The following is a 17,859-nucleotide window of genomic DNA, read 5'->3' on the forward strand; positions in this document are numbered from 1 at the left end:
CACAGTGTGACTAAAATGTGGGAGGTTTATCTGTTACAGCAGATGCTGTGAAATCATCCATCCATCCGTTTATCCATCGTCTTCCACCTATCTAATTCAGGGTCGTGGGGGAGCTGGAGTCTATCCCAGCTGTCACAGGGCTGTGAAGTGTATATTAGAAAAATGACCACGTAAGGAAGTGGTTGGTATAGTGAAAGGAAACGCAGTGCAAACTGTTGTCAGCATGAACCCAATCAGCAGATCCTTTGTTTTTATCTTTCTGTTTTCTAATCATAGCACTGTTCTGTCTTCAGCACAAATGTATAATTGCACTATAAGAGAACCAAGAAATATAGAAGAAACACACTACAGCACAGCCCTGGGGCTACGTCTACCTTATGTTGTTTTTTTCTCTTATTTGTTGACATTTGCTTTCATTGTTGCTTTGTGTCTCAGGCGCTGGTGCCCCGGAGTGAGGCAGGAAGACGGAGGACGACTTCTTTCTGTTTCATCAGCAGCAGGGGACAGGAGAGCGGAGAAAGATGCCCAAACCGGTTAGTACCTACATCAGGAATTAATGGTTCACTTACAAGAGTCATGTCATAGTTACTCCCTGTATTGCTATTCTTAAGTCCTGCAAGGTTTTCCCAATCATCAGATTGCAGGGTTTTGGGGGAGTTGTTGCATTGATTTAGATTTGTATCTTTTATTTTTTTAAATTCTGTGCTATGGGCAAAGCAAGGATCTAATTGCTCATGTCTGCAGCATGTAAGGTTCCTGAAGGTTTGGATTTGCATTTTGCAAATGATTATAAAAGAAATGAATGACTTGAGGATGTTAGAAGATGGCAGCCCATTCAGTTAGCTCTAAATTTGCCTAGCTAATGCATTTGCTGGACAGTGGGTTTGTCTGGGTTGTTTCACACTTATGCACACTTCTGATTTCTGGGGCTAGAATAAAGACAATGCAAAATGTAGGTTTCCTGTATATGTGAACAACCTTGAAGTTTCAGGGGCTTTCACACATAAACACCAATTAGTTTGTTTGTTTTTATCACAGCGAGTCAATTCGTCTCTTACAAATATAACATTCAAGAAGATATTAACCACACAACCTGAGGATCATCAATTTATATACAGTATCTGCTGAGCTCTTGGTTTTTCCTCTATTGAATACTCAGGCTAAAGCTTCTGTCTGAGAAAAATGGTTGGCTGTAAGCTCAGGATGGGTTTTGGGTTCTGGTTGGAAAACCGAAACCATTGTTCTTTTCCTTTTCCTCAAGTGTAGCTGGAGGCAGTAGTACTGGTGACATGAATTACATGAGTCTAGACTTTCTTTTCAGCTCTACTAGTCAGAAGTAATGCTTTGTAGGACAACAGAGTTTTGGGATAACACACACGCATGCACAGAAGCACAACAGTCGTCCACTTTGTGGGATTGTCCTGTCTGTTGAGGGGGAAAAAACCCACAAAGAGGGCTTTCTCTGCTCTATTTTTAGACTGAAGGACACTGGGAGCTTTCATTTTGCTGTGACACAAACGTGTAGAGGCTGAGATTGCACTGCCGCTTAAATAACAGGATTATATTTTGATGGCTGTGATGTATTTTCTGTCTATTACTTTAATATTACTTTAGAAACACAATGTAAACTCGTCAGCATGATATAAACAAAATTAAAGGCGGTGATTATGAAGAAATATAGAATTTTATTCCAGATTTAAATACTAACCAAGATCTAACAGAACCAGATGTTTAGTAAAAGTCAATTGTGGTTTTCCAGCCTTAGTTTGGTGAACCAGCTCAATGCATCACTATAAACCACAAGCAAATAATAATAATAATAATAATAATAATAATAATAATAATAATAATAATGGGTTCAAAGCAGATTACAGATGGAGCAGATAGTGATCATTAAAAACTAAAGCAAAGGCAGGAAGCTGGACGTTACGGGGCTTTTATGATCCTGCTGCACGTACACGCTGGCTGCTTACACGGTTTCCTTGAGCCAGAGAGCGACAGGACTGAACCCTTGGCCCATCAATCTCGGTAATGGGGAATTAGGCCAGACACAATTCCTGGAAAGAGGAGATTGTGGGGGGGAAGCAGCAAGAGGATGGGAGGTGAAGCATGAGACACAAGGTAATAGAATAGAAAGATGATGAAGAGATGCAAAAAGATGAAACGGCTCATAAGAAAAAGGATAAAAATGACAGAAGAGCAGAAGACGATAAAATGTTCCTGTCCATAAAGATGCCTTCGGAGGGTTTGTGATATGAAATAATTTGGGGTAGTGTTACAGGCTTTTACAACAAATTTGAATACTTACGTAAAGAGGTTAGCTCTGCGAAACAATCAGAGATGGTGCTGAGCCAGATCAGATGGGAATTGCTGGAGAAATTGTGTGGTGGGAGGATGGAGACAGCGCTATGGACAGATAGATGGGGGGGAGGGGTGCAGGAGTGAAGGAGAAATTTGTAATGAAAGTGCAGATTATTGAAATTGACCATCGGGAGTGAAAACAAAGGGATAAAAGAGGATTTGGGAGAGGACTGAGTGATGGGCACTTTGTTCACCTCCAGTCTAGAAAAACGACACCCAAGCTACCCTTGAGGGGAACTCCCACTCTGGTTACATTACAATGCACTTTGACATTAAGCCTAGCGGTTGAATAGTAAACACATCAGCCCTTTCACTGCTTCATTTATGCATTCTGGTTTCCTGAAAATGCTTAAATGTCACTTTGGATTACAAGCTAAAGCTGAGTTCCCCCTGAAGGCATACCTATAACCATTGAGCACATAAGCTAGCCTGACTCCATCAGCTCCAAGCTAATAAGCAACAAAAGAAGAAACTGTAGACGGGAAAAACGCATCAACAACTGAGGTGACCCGAAAGGTCTGCAAAGCATTTGTCTTGTTGGGGCACAAAGAAAGACCCTCAAAAGGCAAGACAGGCTATAAGCTAGCTAGCCCCAGGAAAGCCATTAAAAAGTGAGTTTGCACTAGATCGTAATCCTCCCTTAAGCAGTGTTTTAATGGCAAGTACACACCCCTAACCCAACATGGACGACCCCTGCTACTGACTGCTTCCTTCCTGCTTCTTTCATGTAGGTCAAAGGGGGTTGTACAAAACAAGTCTGTGTTAGGAAGCAGCGCAGAAATTGATTGCTGTAAAAACAGAGGGTGAATTCTTCAAAAACAGTAAAGAGTATGCCATGAAATTTTCTTTTTTCTTTTCTCACATTTTCACATGTTGTACTGTGACTGAGAATTTTATATTCCCTCATCAGATAACCTTGATAATGAAACACAATACCACACCCTACCTTCACAATAATCTTGAGCTTGGATTTGGTTGGATCTTGACTATAAGGACACTTGAACTAAAGTAGGGCTGCCACAAATGATTATTTTGATAGGCGACTGGTCACCGATTATTTTTTCAATTGGACGACTAATCAGATCATGCATCCATTGAACGTAAAACGTACAGCTTATTGCACCAGCACGCATCTGCTGTTATATAACTATCATTAGCTTACAGCTTTAAGTGTTTAAGGTATGTGCTAACTAAAAATAAAGACAAGATGATAGTTTATTAAATTTTAATGAAATTTGCAGATTGTTTCAGTGAAGTTTAATAAACTCCTTGCTGCCTAAAATATAACAGGACACCGGAGTATATTCTTGAGCATCTCACACTTCTGATAATCAGCTGTCTGCTTGACGTTTATTCAGCTGTGTAAAAACTTTAACTTTAATCTCAGCCAAACCGATTTACTCAGGAACAAATAAAATACTGAAAAAAGCCAAACAATAACATTTTTAAGTTATCTAAGTGACTTATATATATTTAACCTGAGTAGCGAAAGACGGCGATGGGTTTAAAAACGATTTGCCGGGAGTCCGGTGTTCTCACTGGCTCTAGTGAGCCTTGCCCCCGGCTAACTATCGAGCTAGTGGGTAACAGACGTCTCCGAAAACGTTGGAGCGCTTTTGAAAATATGTGGTGTCTTGATAAACTGAGCAGATATTTGAGGTTTACACAGCTACATTCTCGCCTGAAAATATGTTAAATGTTTATTTTGTGACCCAGAAAGAATAATAAGAGTAATATTAAAACTAACTAGCTGCTGCCATTGTTGGAAACTGAGCTGGGCCACGCTGTGAATTCTGGATAGGTTGGGCCACGAAGTATACACCCGACCCATCCTTCAAATCTGGGGAAATGAAGGACGCATTTGTCGGAGTCACAGGAGGATGCGGTTCCTGAATTTGGACACAGCTACGATACCGGACACTGCTTCTTCTTCGGGGTTTAACGGCAGCTGGCATCCTTGTACATGCAGTGTTGCCATCTTCTGTTTCAGTCCGTTATTACACTCTTAAATCCTACTACTTATTCCTGCGTCTTTTGTGATCTTACAAAGCTTCAAACGATGCGTCGACTACTAAATTAGCTGTCGACGATTTTGATAGTCGACGTAATTGTGACTAGTCGACTAATCGTGGCAGCCCTAGACTAAAGCAACATCTGAGATCAAGCTGAATGCGACCTTGCATAATGTAAGTTATTACTGTTCAAATCCCAAGAACTTTTATGCAGCTTTTAACAGAACTTGACAAACTTCTTATGTTCTGCAAAATCACTTTTCTGGTGATTGCCTAATGCTAAAACTCAGAAACTAAATGTTCTACATTTAGAGACATTAATCTTTGGCCGCCAATGCCAACTTCTATTTCTTGCAGTACATATAACCATCAGGAGTCTAGACAATGATGTAAGCTTGATTTGTTGGTGGTAGGGCTGTTCGATATAACGATATATATCAGATGACGATATAAAAACGTCTATCGTTTCATTTTACGCTATCGTTTGTTTCGTGGTGTCGCAAAATAAACTGTTTACGGCAATATTTTTTCATCGTTTTGATGGTCACTGTAGTTTTTATTAATTTCTTAAAGTTCTCTCTTTCTCTTATATTTAATATAACCACACTAGGGACGGACAAGCGCCTGTTTTTATGCGTTATCGTTAGCAACAACGACGGTAACACCATCGCGTGTCCGCTTGTTTATGTTCCACATAAACCTTTCACAATAAAGCTCAAGATCCTGTTGAGATTTTTCACATGAATCACGTGAAAGAGCAGATTATTTACGGACGTAAAAAAAAAAAGAGCCGCCAGGTGCTAAAAAATAGGCCTTAGACTCAAACGTTAGAACAGGCTTTTCCCCGCAGCACGCCGTGTAATAAATACTCATAAATAAAACAGCGGCCGTTACAACTTATGTCTAAAAATGTATCGTTTCATGCATCTGTTAAAACATTCGACTCCAGCTACATGACACGCAGCTGGAAACACTTCACGCAAGTCGAGCTGCCCGAGATTCACATAATTTACAGAAAATGTTACATTTTTGTGATTTATATCGTTATCGGGATGATAGATGTCTTATATCGGGATATGAGATTTTGGTCATATCGCACAGCCCTAGTTGGTGGAGGCTTGCAGTCCCATGGCAGTAAATCAGTTAAAAAATGTCTACCCTTTGTTTTAATATACTGTGTGCATGTGTCATTATTTATGACACATGTTTGATTGTTTGCTGCCCACTTAAAATTAAAAAATGAATTAAAGGGAAAAGACTCCCTTTCGAGGTTGCCGGGTTGAGGTCTTGATCAGTTAGACTGTAGCCACTTTGACATTTCAGATGTTGGGAGCCTGGCTTGACTGTGATGTGCGTATCGTGTATCATTACAGTCGACATGTTTGTTTTACCCATCCTCATCTGCCGGGTCGAAGCCAAAAGTTTAGCTGCTCACAGAGGCCACACGCAAAGCCAGCGTTTGTAGAGAGAGTCACTTCTCTCTACTCATTTCACTTGATGATCATTTTAATGAAAATATTTGAAGTTTCAGCGACATGTCTGCCTGGGTGAATGCAGAATGTGTTGTTTACTTGTTTGCTGTGTGTGTGTTTGTAGGAATGAGCAGGCATCAGGCCTTTTAATCTAGGGTGTGAGATGCAGCAGGGGATCGTACATTATTGATTTATTGCGGCGTTTTGCACATGTTGCCCCTCCTGGCGTTGGTGTCCCTGAGGGCTAGGGGCTTGTAGAGAGGGGGCAGTGAGCCCTCGCTGGAGGCTATAAATATTTTACACAGCCATTTTCATTTATATAATGGGAATTATCAAGTCACTAAATCTAATTAGAGGGAGGGTGTGAAGATCAGCACTACTTCCACCTCCTCTCCCCACCCTACATTCAGTCACTGTTTCAGTGCATTTACCAGCTATATTTTCAAAATTTGTAGATAAAACATTAACATTTTAATTGTAAACTTTTATTTATTGTGATCTACAACTTAGTGATTTGCAGAAATAATCATAAGATGTGATTTTAACCATCCAAACGATTCAGTTGTATTTCAATGGAAGCTTGGTGTGGTGTAAAAACGGCAACGTTCCATTCAGCAGTTTTATGTATGGACCTCTCTAATGTTGCTGGGACTGAATGGGAGGAAATCTCTGCAACCAGTTTCCAGAATCTGGAAATCTTGCAATCACTCGACAAAGCTGGATGCCATCATACTGATGGTCATCATTAGTGATGCACTGATATACAGTATCTGTATCGGCCAATACTGACGATGTTGACTGACACCAGTGGCAGATAGTTTGTGTCACATTTATTGTGAGCTGGCAAAAAGTAAAAAAAATTCTCAAAATTGATGCATATAATGGTTTCAAATAACTTTCAGCTCATCCACAGACTGATGAGCTAACACTGTGGCAAGATGTATATCTGTCTATTTGCAATTCACAAGAATTACTACTACAATAGTAATACAATAATACTACTATAGTATTGATCAGAAATCCATCAAACTTACTTTACAGTAAATTCTCACTGCCTCTCCACTGATTAGTACTCAGATCTAACACTTTCGAAAACACATTCTCAATATTGATACATTTATTTATACATAAAATAATAAAGAAAGAACTTCATGATATAAGTGAAATACATTAAGTGGGGCCTTCCAATCCCCATTATGTTACCATTAGTAATATAGTTAACGCTCACTTTCACATGGTTTTGAACAAGGTTAATTTGTCCCAGCTGTGACTGTTAGTGAGCCTCCTTCTCAGGGGTTAGTTTGTGCCGCACAGCCAACCAAATGAAGCTTACTGTAGGGCCAACCAATCAGGTTTTACAAAGAAACCAGTAAGAGGCGGGCAGTATAGCCTCAACATTTTACAGACTACATTTTAAGAAAATTTGCAGTTATATTTCTGACAGTGTAGGAAAAAAATACTGAATGCTTTTATTGACACTCAGCTTTCAGGCAGCAGCATTTATAAGTAAATGAAGGATTACTTTTCCATCCTTGTTACTGAGCTACTGTTACTGATGGCATACTGCCTCATATAAAGTGTAAATCTAATGAAACAAGGTGCCTGTAGCTTTATTTTATTATAGTAATATAATGCTCTGTCAGTAGTATTGCAAGTGACACAGCACAAGTCAAATATAAGCACAAACTGTTAACTGGAAGGTTTTAAGTAGAAGCACAAAATAGCTGCTGAACACTGTTATATACTGCCTAAATTCATACTGGTTATCACAGAAGGTATGATATGGGATGACCCTATAAAGGATATATGTGATGGAAAAAATTGTATGTTGTGGCTCCACCACAAATTTTGTTTGTATTGGTAACCGATGGTAACCAAAGTATAATAATAATTTGAGGGAAAAGGAAGAAAAATCCACCTTTTATTTTCTCGCTGTTTCCTGAGCTGGAGGAAAGTATTAGATTTGTGCTGCCCTTCACTTTTTATTCTTGCTTGGATGTATTGTTTTTTTTCTGCATCACTGCAGGCAAAGCGATATCTTCCATGCTATCCTCTCCCACTTAAGACCACATCAGCCCTCATTACTGTGTAATTTCCCAGCGCTGATGTATGGATTTTTACTGTGAATCCATAATACCTGACTTTGAGAGCGAAAATACAAACAGCCATTTGAACAAACCCGAAGCAAAACACACTAGTCATTAATGTGCTGAATAAAAAGAGGTGTGGAAGAACAATGGGTCTAGGAAAGCAGAACGATGAATGGAAAATGGGTGAGGCAGAGGTGAGGAGATGAAGCTTGACAGAGGGCAGGTGTTAGATGAGATAAGTGGAAAGATCATGCATGATGATGAAGCGCTGAAGGTGGCAGCATAGCCCCCGGTTGCCTTTAAAGCCTCTGTTAACCAGCTTAGCTACCAACAGCTTTTAATTATGGCTGTCTGAGAGTGTTCCTCCCTCACACACACTAACAGTCAACAGGTGGGCTGTATTGCGTGGGCAGCCTGAGCCTGTACACACTAGCCTACTATTTAGCTGTCACTACTTGTTATGAATAACATGCAGGGACTGGAGGATGCTGGTAAACACTGGAGCTACAGGCACACGGGATCCATTTCTCCAGAGTCTCCTTAGATGGAATCTTATTACAAAAACTGATATAGTATATAGTGTTTCGGCTCATCTGCAATGCAAATAAATATTTCTGCTCTCTGTAGCTCCACTCAACTTTATGGATCTTTCTCTTCATGGCTGTTTTCACACATGCCCTGCAGACCTTTACTTTTCTGTATAGTACCTGACAGAGATGCCCCCGAGAAGACAGATGCCCTGTGTATCCAGATTGGACAATAAACTGTCTTTAACCTTCTTTAAAAAGCCACATGAACCCCATAGTTTTCTGTTCTTGCTCAACTCCTAAAGCTAGGAGATATACATTTTTTCGGTAATATGATTTTTTTCAAGTGTTGTAACAGATTGCCGCTGTTACCTTATGCAGTTTTCTGTGTTCTTCTTTTTTTTGTTTGATGTTGTCTTTACTAAAGTATGTCCAAATAACAGACACGCAATTTTTATTTGGTACAAGCTAGTAGAGCTCAGTATTTGACTTTTCCTCCATGATGTTTGCATGTTAAAGCCTGGAACCATGTGACGACACACACATGCTAGTGTGTTTTGAAGCAGACAGTACATAGTGAGGAAGTATTAACAGAAGTTAAAACAAAACAAAAAAGCAGAAATAACAAACATGGGAACAATTAGTTCGATTAGAGGATCTCAGTGTTGGTTTTGATTCAAGCCCTAGTGCAGGTAATTCTAAATTCGCAGCTGAATACCAAACAGACTATTTCTAGTAGTGTCATGTGGACTCTATACTGGTCTGTGCTACATTAGAGAATTTCCATGTTTGGTCAATGTCACAACCTGATTCTCCAGGCAAAGTCCAGTGTTCATTTGTGGTAACGGTGTCTGGTCCCATATTAATGGCTGTCAGTCAAGATATCATAAAAAGCTGTCCCCAGAGACATGCTGATCATGTGGATGGAAGTCATAAGGTTAATATTGTTAACAGTCTACGTCAACATAAACAAATCCATGAGGTGTCATGTTGCAGTCAGGCATGATTTTCTACAAAGAGCTACTTTTGTTGTCGACCAAGTGAAAGCAAAGGGATCTTCCTGTGCCATCACTCAAAGCTGTGCTTGTGAAATTTACTCATGAATTTTGTAAAGTTTACATTAATAATGTATTTATTTATCATAGCTATTTAACTTTAAACATGTTTGTGTCGTAACAGGTTCAAGCTGTGTTTCAACATGTTGTCTGACTACAACAAGCTATGTGACTGTTAGCGCACACACTTGTGTGTACTTAACGGGAGTCCTGTTTAGAATAGAATATAATGAGTTTATGACATAGACAGTAGAAAAACTGACACGCTGATTGCATAAGTCTAATTTTGATGCCATGACCTGAGCGTTGTTGTTGCTGCGTGTATGTGGAACAAAAAGATGTTATGTGTTTCTCTAAGTTTTATCAGCTGGAGTGAGTCAACAGTAACAGAATAGACTGTGGTCAGTAAACGGCTGAGACCGCCTGTTTTATCTGTTAACATAGCTATCAGCAAGAAGACATGGCATGGTTCTTCATCAGTTTGTCCCACTCTCTCTCTGTCACACACAGACACACACAAATACAAATGTTAAAACAGCTCTTGCTCACATGCATACACACAAATCTACAGCTGGAGTCTCATGTACAATATAGTGAGCACTTTATATAAAGAGTTGTTTCAGGTATTTTTTTTTCTTTGCAACTAAAAATGGCAAAACATACATCGTAGCGATTTCTCTACAAGTCAGCCTGTTAGAATGTGGTGGTGTTGGGCTGTTGTTGTTTTGTTTTTTACTGTAACTTCATGTCTTTGGACTACTGGTCAGACACAACTTAAAAAAAAACCCATATTAGTCAGTGATAACTTGAAGTTGATATCTGCACAATGCATTTTCTGAACTAAAACATGTGGGAGAAATAACACAAACAATCATTTTTAGCGTCGCTTGTTTAACGTCGGTTTAGCGTTTTCCTCTTTTACTGTTGCCTGTCTGTTGAACCGATGAGCTTTTCTTTCATCTCAAGAGAGGACGATCCTTTCTAGGCCACCCTGTCAAGTGTTAAAATCCCTCATTAGGACGCCCACATGGCTTTTTAGAAAATTACATTAAAATGTGCCACTGGGATGTTGCTGTGAGGTATTATCATGTGGAATACATGGTGTACAGTGTGTGCACGTCATATGCCCCATATGGCTGCACTCTCATACATACGCACAGATGTCAGTCTTGTTGTTAAACGCATGCACACACACATATATACACACCACCATATGGTAGTGTTCCCATGCTGTCCCCGCATCTACTGCACAAACACTGTCCCCTCTTCAGACTTCAAACACACTTCATTTTTCACAAGCACATTATCAATACATTAACATGAGTAATTATATTTAAAGTAACAGCTACACAGTAACAGTGTGAAAAGCTATTTGGGTCTGAATTCCTGTTTATCCAGTTTAATGACAGAAACTTGATCAAAAATGATTGTGGTGATCAATAACAGTTGAGTAAGGGTTTGGTGTTAAAACTGTGAGGCCCAGTCAGTGTAGCAAACATCCACAATCTTGTGCTGCGGTCAGCCCGACAAAAATGAGGTAGCTGGTTATGTGTCGCAGCTGTGTGCGTAGGAACAGCCCCCTAGCAGCTGTTGGGTAACGAGTCTCGTAAGATCAACCTTGGATGCAATGTCAGACCAAGAACATTAAATGATGCCCTCATTTTCAAAATTATTTGAATTGGGACCTTTTTTTATTTCTTTCTGCATGTGATAGGAAATTCATTGACATTAAGAGTCAGTAACCCACGCCCAGTCTTTGTGTGTACTGCTTTCAAACTGGCACTTTCACAGTTTCTGATCCATCAGCAGTGTGGTTGGGACATAGTTCTGGCATGTGGACAAGGCTTACGGGAGTGTTAGCTGCTGTGACTGTGCAACATGCTGATGCAAAGGATTCTCCTGGTTTTGGTGGGGGTGTTGCCATCGACAAGAAAAGTAATTCAGTTGTTCAGATGCCAGAAGTGCACAGAGGCTATTGGGTTATTTATCATGCTTGTAGCTGAGACATTGTAGAGTCAGAAATGGAGTGTGTAAATAGTGAGTAATTAAATAAAAAAATAAAAATAAAATAAATCCATACAGTGAAGCAGCTGCTCATTCTGTCCTACCTCCGTATGTTATGAGTATGGTCCGTACTGTCTTAGAGGAGTCGCCTAAAAAGTGTGGACTGCGGCTGAGTGGTATGTAGTTTAGCACAGTGTGGGGTTTTTTGTTTTTTTCAAAAGAGGAACTCACTTTGGTGTGGAACTTATTGGGAATTTATTAGTATCTTTGCAGACAAAAAGATGCAACACATTACAGGACGAGAGGGAAAAATATAGAGAATAATATACACACTTTATTGTGTGTGTGTGTGTGTGATAGAGGTTGGGTAGAGTGCTTTTGGTTTTATCTGCAGAACAAGTGTGTGTGTGTGTGTGTGTGTGTGCCCACTGTCTGTCGAATATTTTTCAGGTCAGTAGAGCTGTCTGTGATTTCTTATGATTGATGCACTCAGTTCACCGTAGGCATCATCTCTTTGTCTTTGTGTGTCTCTAAATATTTACACACACACACACACACACACACACACACACACACACACACACACACACACACACACACACACACACACACACACACACACACACACACACACACACACACCTTACTAGTTCCTTATGCAGCAATTTTATACTTGAAGTGCATTTTATTGCTTTCGTTGTATTCATTTATACTTCAGAGCTGATGCAGGATTGACAGAACTATGACAATAAGAAAAACTCCATATGTCCACACTGGCAGATTACAGTAGGAGTTATTGGATAGCATAGTGAGCAAGCTAGATACAGTTACATTCTATTACATGTAGTTTCACAGGGGTTACTGCAAAGCAGACAGTTGTTAAGGTGGCTGCAGTGTTTGCATTTCTGGGAAGGTATAAGTTAAGCGATTGCATAGATTTCTTATAGTAGTATAAAACGGCATAAGACTGGTAGTTTTTACTGTATCATTGTTATCGCTTTCTCATCTCCTCTGTGCCTCTCTCACTCCCCTCTCACTTTCTGCCAGGGTTACTTGAGGACAGTGCCAGTTGGTGGTTGGTTTCACTGCAGAGAGGGTTTCATACTGCGGCACAGGGCATTATAATGTATTGCACCTCGAGTGGGAAGAGAGGAATAGATGCACACCAAGAGAAATGTGCGATTGCATATTTATGTACTGCATATGAGTATGAGTTCATTACTATTAAAAGTGTCTGGAAAGGATTACTGTAGGGCAGAGTTGTGGTTTTGAAGGCTGATCTGATCTCTGGATTTCTTAGTCTTTTAAAACATGTTACTGTGTTAAAATTTAAAATGAGGTGAAATTTCCTGAATTCACACAGAGACGGCGTGTTTTCCTGAGATATCTGTCTGGGCTTTTCTTATGAATAGCACTACATCATAACTCATTGAGGAAGTGACGCATTCTCCAAATTATTATGGTTGTTTCTTGTGCAAACTTCCACTCTTCTACGCTGAAGCACAGATGTCCAGTGAACCCCAAAGATCCAGGAGAAATGGTTCTTATTGTAGTTTGAGTCATTGTAGTTTTCACTGAGTACCCCCCTTTTTTATTTTTATTTACGTTACAGTTAAATCGGAAACCTAGTGACAGGTCTTGGTAAAAGTGGAGTGAAAACTTCCTCTAGTCAGTTTACGGGAAGCAGCGTAAACATGCTGCACCTAATATGGAAGCTGGCTCTGTGTGTGTGTGTGTGTGTGTGTGTGTGTGTGTGTGTGTGTGTGTGTGTGTGTGTGTGTGTGTGTGTGTGTTGGGAATATTTATAGAAGTCTGACAGGGACTCACACACAGCTGCACAGGCAGTCCCACCAGCAGACTGTGGAGCCTCAGATCAGTCCAGTTTACCCAAACTGCTTATATTTGCTTTCTTTCAATACAGTCTTTAGATTTTCACACGTTGTTAGGAACTTTCACATCCTGTTTTTAGCAGTTCTGCTTCCTCCACACATTTATTTATATATATATTTAGGTTTTTTTTTTTTTTTAAATTTACACTTAGGGTTCCCTTTTTTTCTAAATGTAATATATTAATTTCTATTACATTTCATTTAACCTGTTAAATGTGTTGCAGCTTCCTGTACACGCTTCCTTCTCCTTCCCAGTTATATAGCACTTGTGTTGGTTATTTAAAATCACTGATTCTGTAGAGTGACCTCTCGACAGTTTCTAGATCTCCTTTGCCACCTCTTATTTCAACTCAATGATCTCAAATTAGAATTTACTGAAGGGGTTTTCCAACACTCTGCATTGCTGTCAGTGTCACAATGGTTACAAGGTGTGGATCATCTTTGACCAAATACAGTGGCCATCACTGCCTTTATGCTGCATCATGGTCGTCTGTGGGAAACATTCAAACCACATAAATCAGGTTTTACATTTTCTACAGTATAAGTCTTCAGCTGACACTCGCAGAACATGCTGGCAAGCTGCACAGCTATAGAAACCCATGCCATGAAGCTTCTGGTGCACGTTTTTTCTGCTGATGTTAATGCCATCAACAATGTCACTATGCAACTTCACGTGGTCTACCGCGTCATATCTGAGTTATTGTGGTTCCTAAACACTTCCACTTTGCAATCGCACCACTTACAGTGGAATATCTGAAAGGGAGGAAATTTCACAAACTGACTTGTTGCAATGCTGGCGTCCTATTACAGTACCACACTCGAGCTCTGTGAGCTCCTGAAAACGACCCAATCTTTCAAAAATGTTCGTAAAGGCTGACTGCATGGCTAGATGCTCGAAAACTATATCCCTGAGGGTAACATCCCACTGAGTATGTCTGTCTTTTATATATCGTCCGTGTTCAACAAGTAGAATTAAGTAAACCATTTACTGATCCATTATTTGTGTTTCACAGATCAATGTGCGCGTCACCACCATGGACGCTGAGCTGGAGTTTGCCATCCAGCCCAACACAACAGGCAAACAGCTCTTCGATCAGGTAAGAGTCGCATACTGTAAACACAAAGATGTAAGTGTCGTATTTTTAATTTATTCCGTTTTGATCTCAGATTGTGAGGACCAAATCTTCTTCTGCAGCTAGAAGGGTTCAAAATGACTTTTACTGTTAGAATAGACACTACAGGTATTTTAGACTATGTGACCTACTGAAAGACTCATGGATTACTAATGAAATGCAACACTGAAACTAAGTGCTGGTGCGTGTACCAGGGCGTGCTTGGCTGGGTTCGGGTTGGTACTGGTTCTGTACAAAGAAAACATATAAAGCACTCTTTGTTCAAAAGAGGAGCTTTCAGGAGTCAGCAGATGGGTGGAAGTATTGTGTGGATGGTGTGCATAACTGTGTACATGTGTACACTGTCTGGGAAGTAAAAGGGCAGCTTTCAGTGTCGTTTCATGTCAGACTACAAAGGGTTGTTGGGGTTGCGGTGGAATACTGTGAAGACAAAATGCGAGAGAGACACATTTGTTTTCTGCTTTTGTTGTCGCTTTTGTTTTCATCTTCTGTACAGCATGAGGGGAGTAAGGCTGTGTGTTTGTAATAGATCTGTTTTAATAGCAGAAATCAGGACTTGTTGCAGTCTAAAGCTGCAGATCATATCTGTAGTATTTGTGCAATATACACACTCAGTGAAACTGTGGTTTTGTTTTTGTATTTGTGTGTTCTGCTTCCTGCTGTGGATAGCTGAGCAACCACGTTTTGTTTCAGAGCTGTCTATGAACGTGCCTTTGACCTTTGGGTACCAGGATCCATAGAGAAATCAGACACATAAACGGATTTTCCTAACATTTGTTATGCAGTTATTTTTTACTCATTCATATTCTGACTCTGATCAGCTCATCTGATTGTTTGAAAGGATGATGACAGTTGGTGGTTGTAGCTGACTCGTGGAAACCACTGCCAGCTTCTGTTGACACTAAACATTTTAATCTTGCAGGAAATGCAGGTGTAAAACTGCGTGACGTTGGAATATTAACACATTAGTTAATTTTGTAGTTAACATGAATTGGCTCTTTTTTTGGTGACTTCACCAAATATCTAATATCGCTTTTCTTTCTATGAAACGCACAGACGCACCAAATCTGAACGTTTCAGCTGCCTGTGCCTATGCATCGCCATAGCAACCAACTGTCAAATGCCCAGTGATTTGTGTGTGTGCGTGCACTTGTGCTGCATAGTACCGAATCTGCCAGAGGATGCTTGTTTACAGTCAGCGTACAGTGATATGTGTGTTCAGTGTGTTTGTGTTATATTCACGCTCATAAAAAGAATACCAAATATTCATTTGTTTGAGGTTATTTTGGTTTTAAAAGCGACCGAAAGTAAGCAATAGACGGGACGCCTTGTAGCTTATAAATGAACAAGCCAGTGGGGATAAAGTATTGAATGATGAGATCTTGTAGCATGTGAGTGGCTTATATAGCATTGGTGTGGGATATTTTGGCAGGTTTCAGACATGTGAATGAAGACACTGATTCTTTGTTCTACATGACTCAACAGAGACCAAACAATGACAGGTCTCCACAGGGCTACATTCAGTAGCCATACAGATGAGCTCCTTGTTGTCTGTGTGCCTTTCAACTCTAAAAAAGGAGGTAGCACCACCTTGTGGTGATTTTGAGCATTTCACTAGAGCTACTTTGAGAAGGCTTCAAACCAACATCGGCAAATTCTTATTAGTACACACTTAAAAAAGCTTTAAAAATCAGTTATTTACCTGACCCGAATTCTTAATATCAGTGAAAATTCGACCCTTCACACATTATAGCACTCATTCAGCTAGAAATAGATAAGATGGTGGATATTTGGAGTAGTTATTGTGATTATGTTACATGAAAATACAAATCTTAATTGTTCCAAAATGAAGATAGCTCCTGTCTTTTCTCTTTGTTTTCCTCCCTTTATTATTTCAAGGCTTGTTATCGCCGTGTTGTCTGTTCTGGTAATTCCCATCATTAAGGGCAAAGCTGTTACGCAGGCAGCCAAGGTATTACAGGTGTATGGATTTAGCCAATGTACAGTCAGAATTCCTAGAAAGAATTCTGCTAGTTTGATAAAATAGGTTTGTTCAGTCCAGAGATGCCCAATTTCTGCTGTAACTTTGCTATATGTAGGAAACTACCTTAATCTTTATTTGATGGATTTGTTTTGGTGATATTTCTAAACTTTTTTTTTTTTTTTTTGTTAATAAGAAGAAATATCCCAAAAGTTTGAAAATTACAGTGTTACAGTAACCAAAGTGTGGAAAAACAACTTTGCACAATAAAAAGAAAACCAAACCTCAACTGGTACTAAAAATGTTTTTGTTTTTTTGGTTTTTTTTAAACTATTAAAAAGGAGCTTTTTTTGTGATCTTCAAAAGAAAAAAAAAAACAGGTTTAAAGTGGAAAAGACTTTGTATCTGTTGCTGTGGGAGCGGAGCTGAAATGAATGTTAGACAAAGTGTTCAGCTGCTTGTTGTAAATGGTGCAGAGCGTGGTCTGGATCCACTAAATATCCACAGCCACAGTCATTCCAGGAGTCCAAACAGTGTGATGATTCAGACTGGATTGGACCCATAATGACGGCAAATTCCCTCATGAGGATATGAATGCATTCAAACAGCTAAAAGGACATTCCTTCATGTTAGACCACCTCTCAATTACAGCTAGTACAGTCCCTGCACATTTCAAATTAGCATCCACAAGAAGTCCTGAAGCCACACTGTGGTCCAGGAGTGTGGCAGCATCTCACTACAGTGCTCCATGAAGCACACCAGTCTACACACTGTAGTACTGTGCAGTATTATAGTCCTCGCTGCAGACAGCAGAACTGTCAGAGGCGATCAGCTGATAAAGATTGTCTGTACCAACCTCGGTCATGGAGATGCTGACATGGTTGTCTTTTTGTAGGACTCAGATGTTGTTCTTTTTAAACCGTCCGTCATATAAAGTGTGATTGATATGCATAGCAACAACTGACGTGCTTCAGGAGCTATATTTCTTCTGCATCCTTTATAATCTTGTGCTATGAAAACTGTCCAGTCTCCCTGAGATCAATGAAATGCAGTGTGGCTATGTTACCTACAGTACAGGAAGTCACATGTCCAGGAGGCAAACGGAGGCAAAGGCAAATGACATGCAGCACAGGGAAAAACTGTGCTGCATGTCCTGATTCATTCGCAGTGGTCCAGATTCGCATGAATGAAGTGAGGGCTTCATTGATAAAGAGGCTGCAGAGCTCACTATAAATGGCTCACTCAAACACACACACAGGATGATAAAAGGCCACATCATGATGGAAAAGCTTTTCAGACAAACTAACCCAAACATGTAAGCCTGTGATGGGTGAT

At 39.9% G+C, this 17,859-nt stretch overlaps 1 protein-coding gene across 4 annotated transcripts in view; it reads left to right on the forward strand.

Moving 5' to 3' along the window:
* Positions 1–17,859, forward strand: part of LOC146371168 (radixin) — a 41,156-nt gene that overhangs the window by 12,053 nt on the left and 11,244 nt on the right. For all 4 annotated transcript variants that reach the window (XM_084954810.1, XM_084954812.1, XM_084954808.1 and 1 more), the window contains exons 2-3: positions 436–533; positions 14,424–14,507. In XM_084954810.1, coding sequence (XP_084810936.1) covers positions 522–533; positions 14,424–14,507 — 96 coding nt within the window. In that variant the 5' untranslated portion in view covers positions 436–521. The remainder of the gene's footprint in view (positions 1–435; positions 534–14,423; positions 14,508–17,859) is intronic.

Source organism: Perissodus microlepis, chromosome 16 (genome assembly GCF_051167445.1).
Source record: "Perissodus microlepis isolate ML-2025 ecotype Zambia chromosome 16, ASM5116744v1, whole genome shotgun sequence".
NCBI lineage: Eukaryota > Metazoa > Chordata > Actinopteri > Cichliformes > Cichlidae > Perissodus > Perissodus microlepis.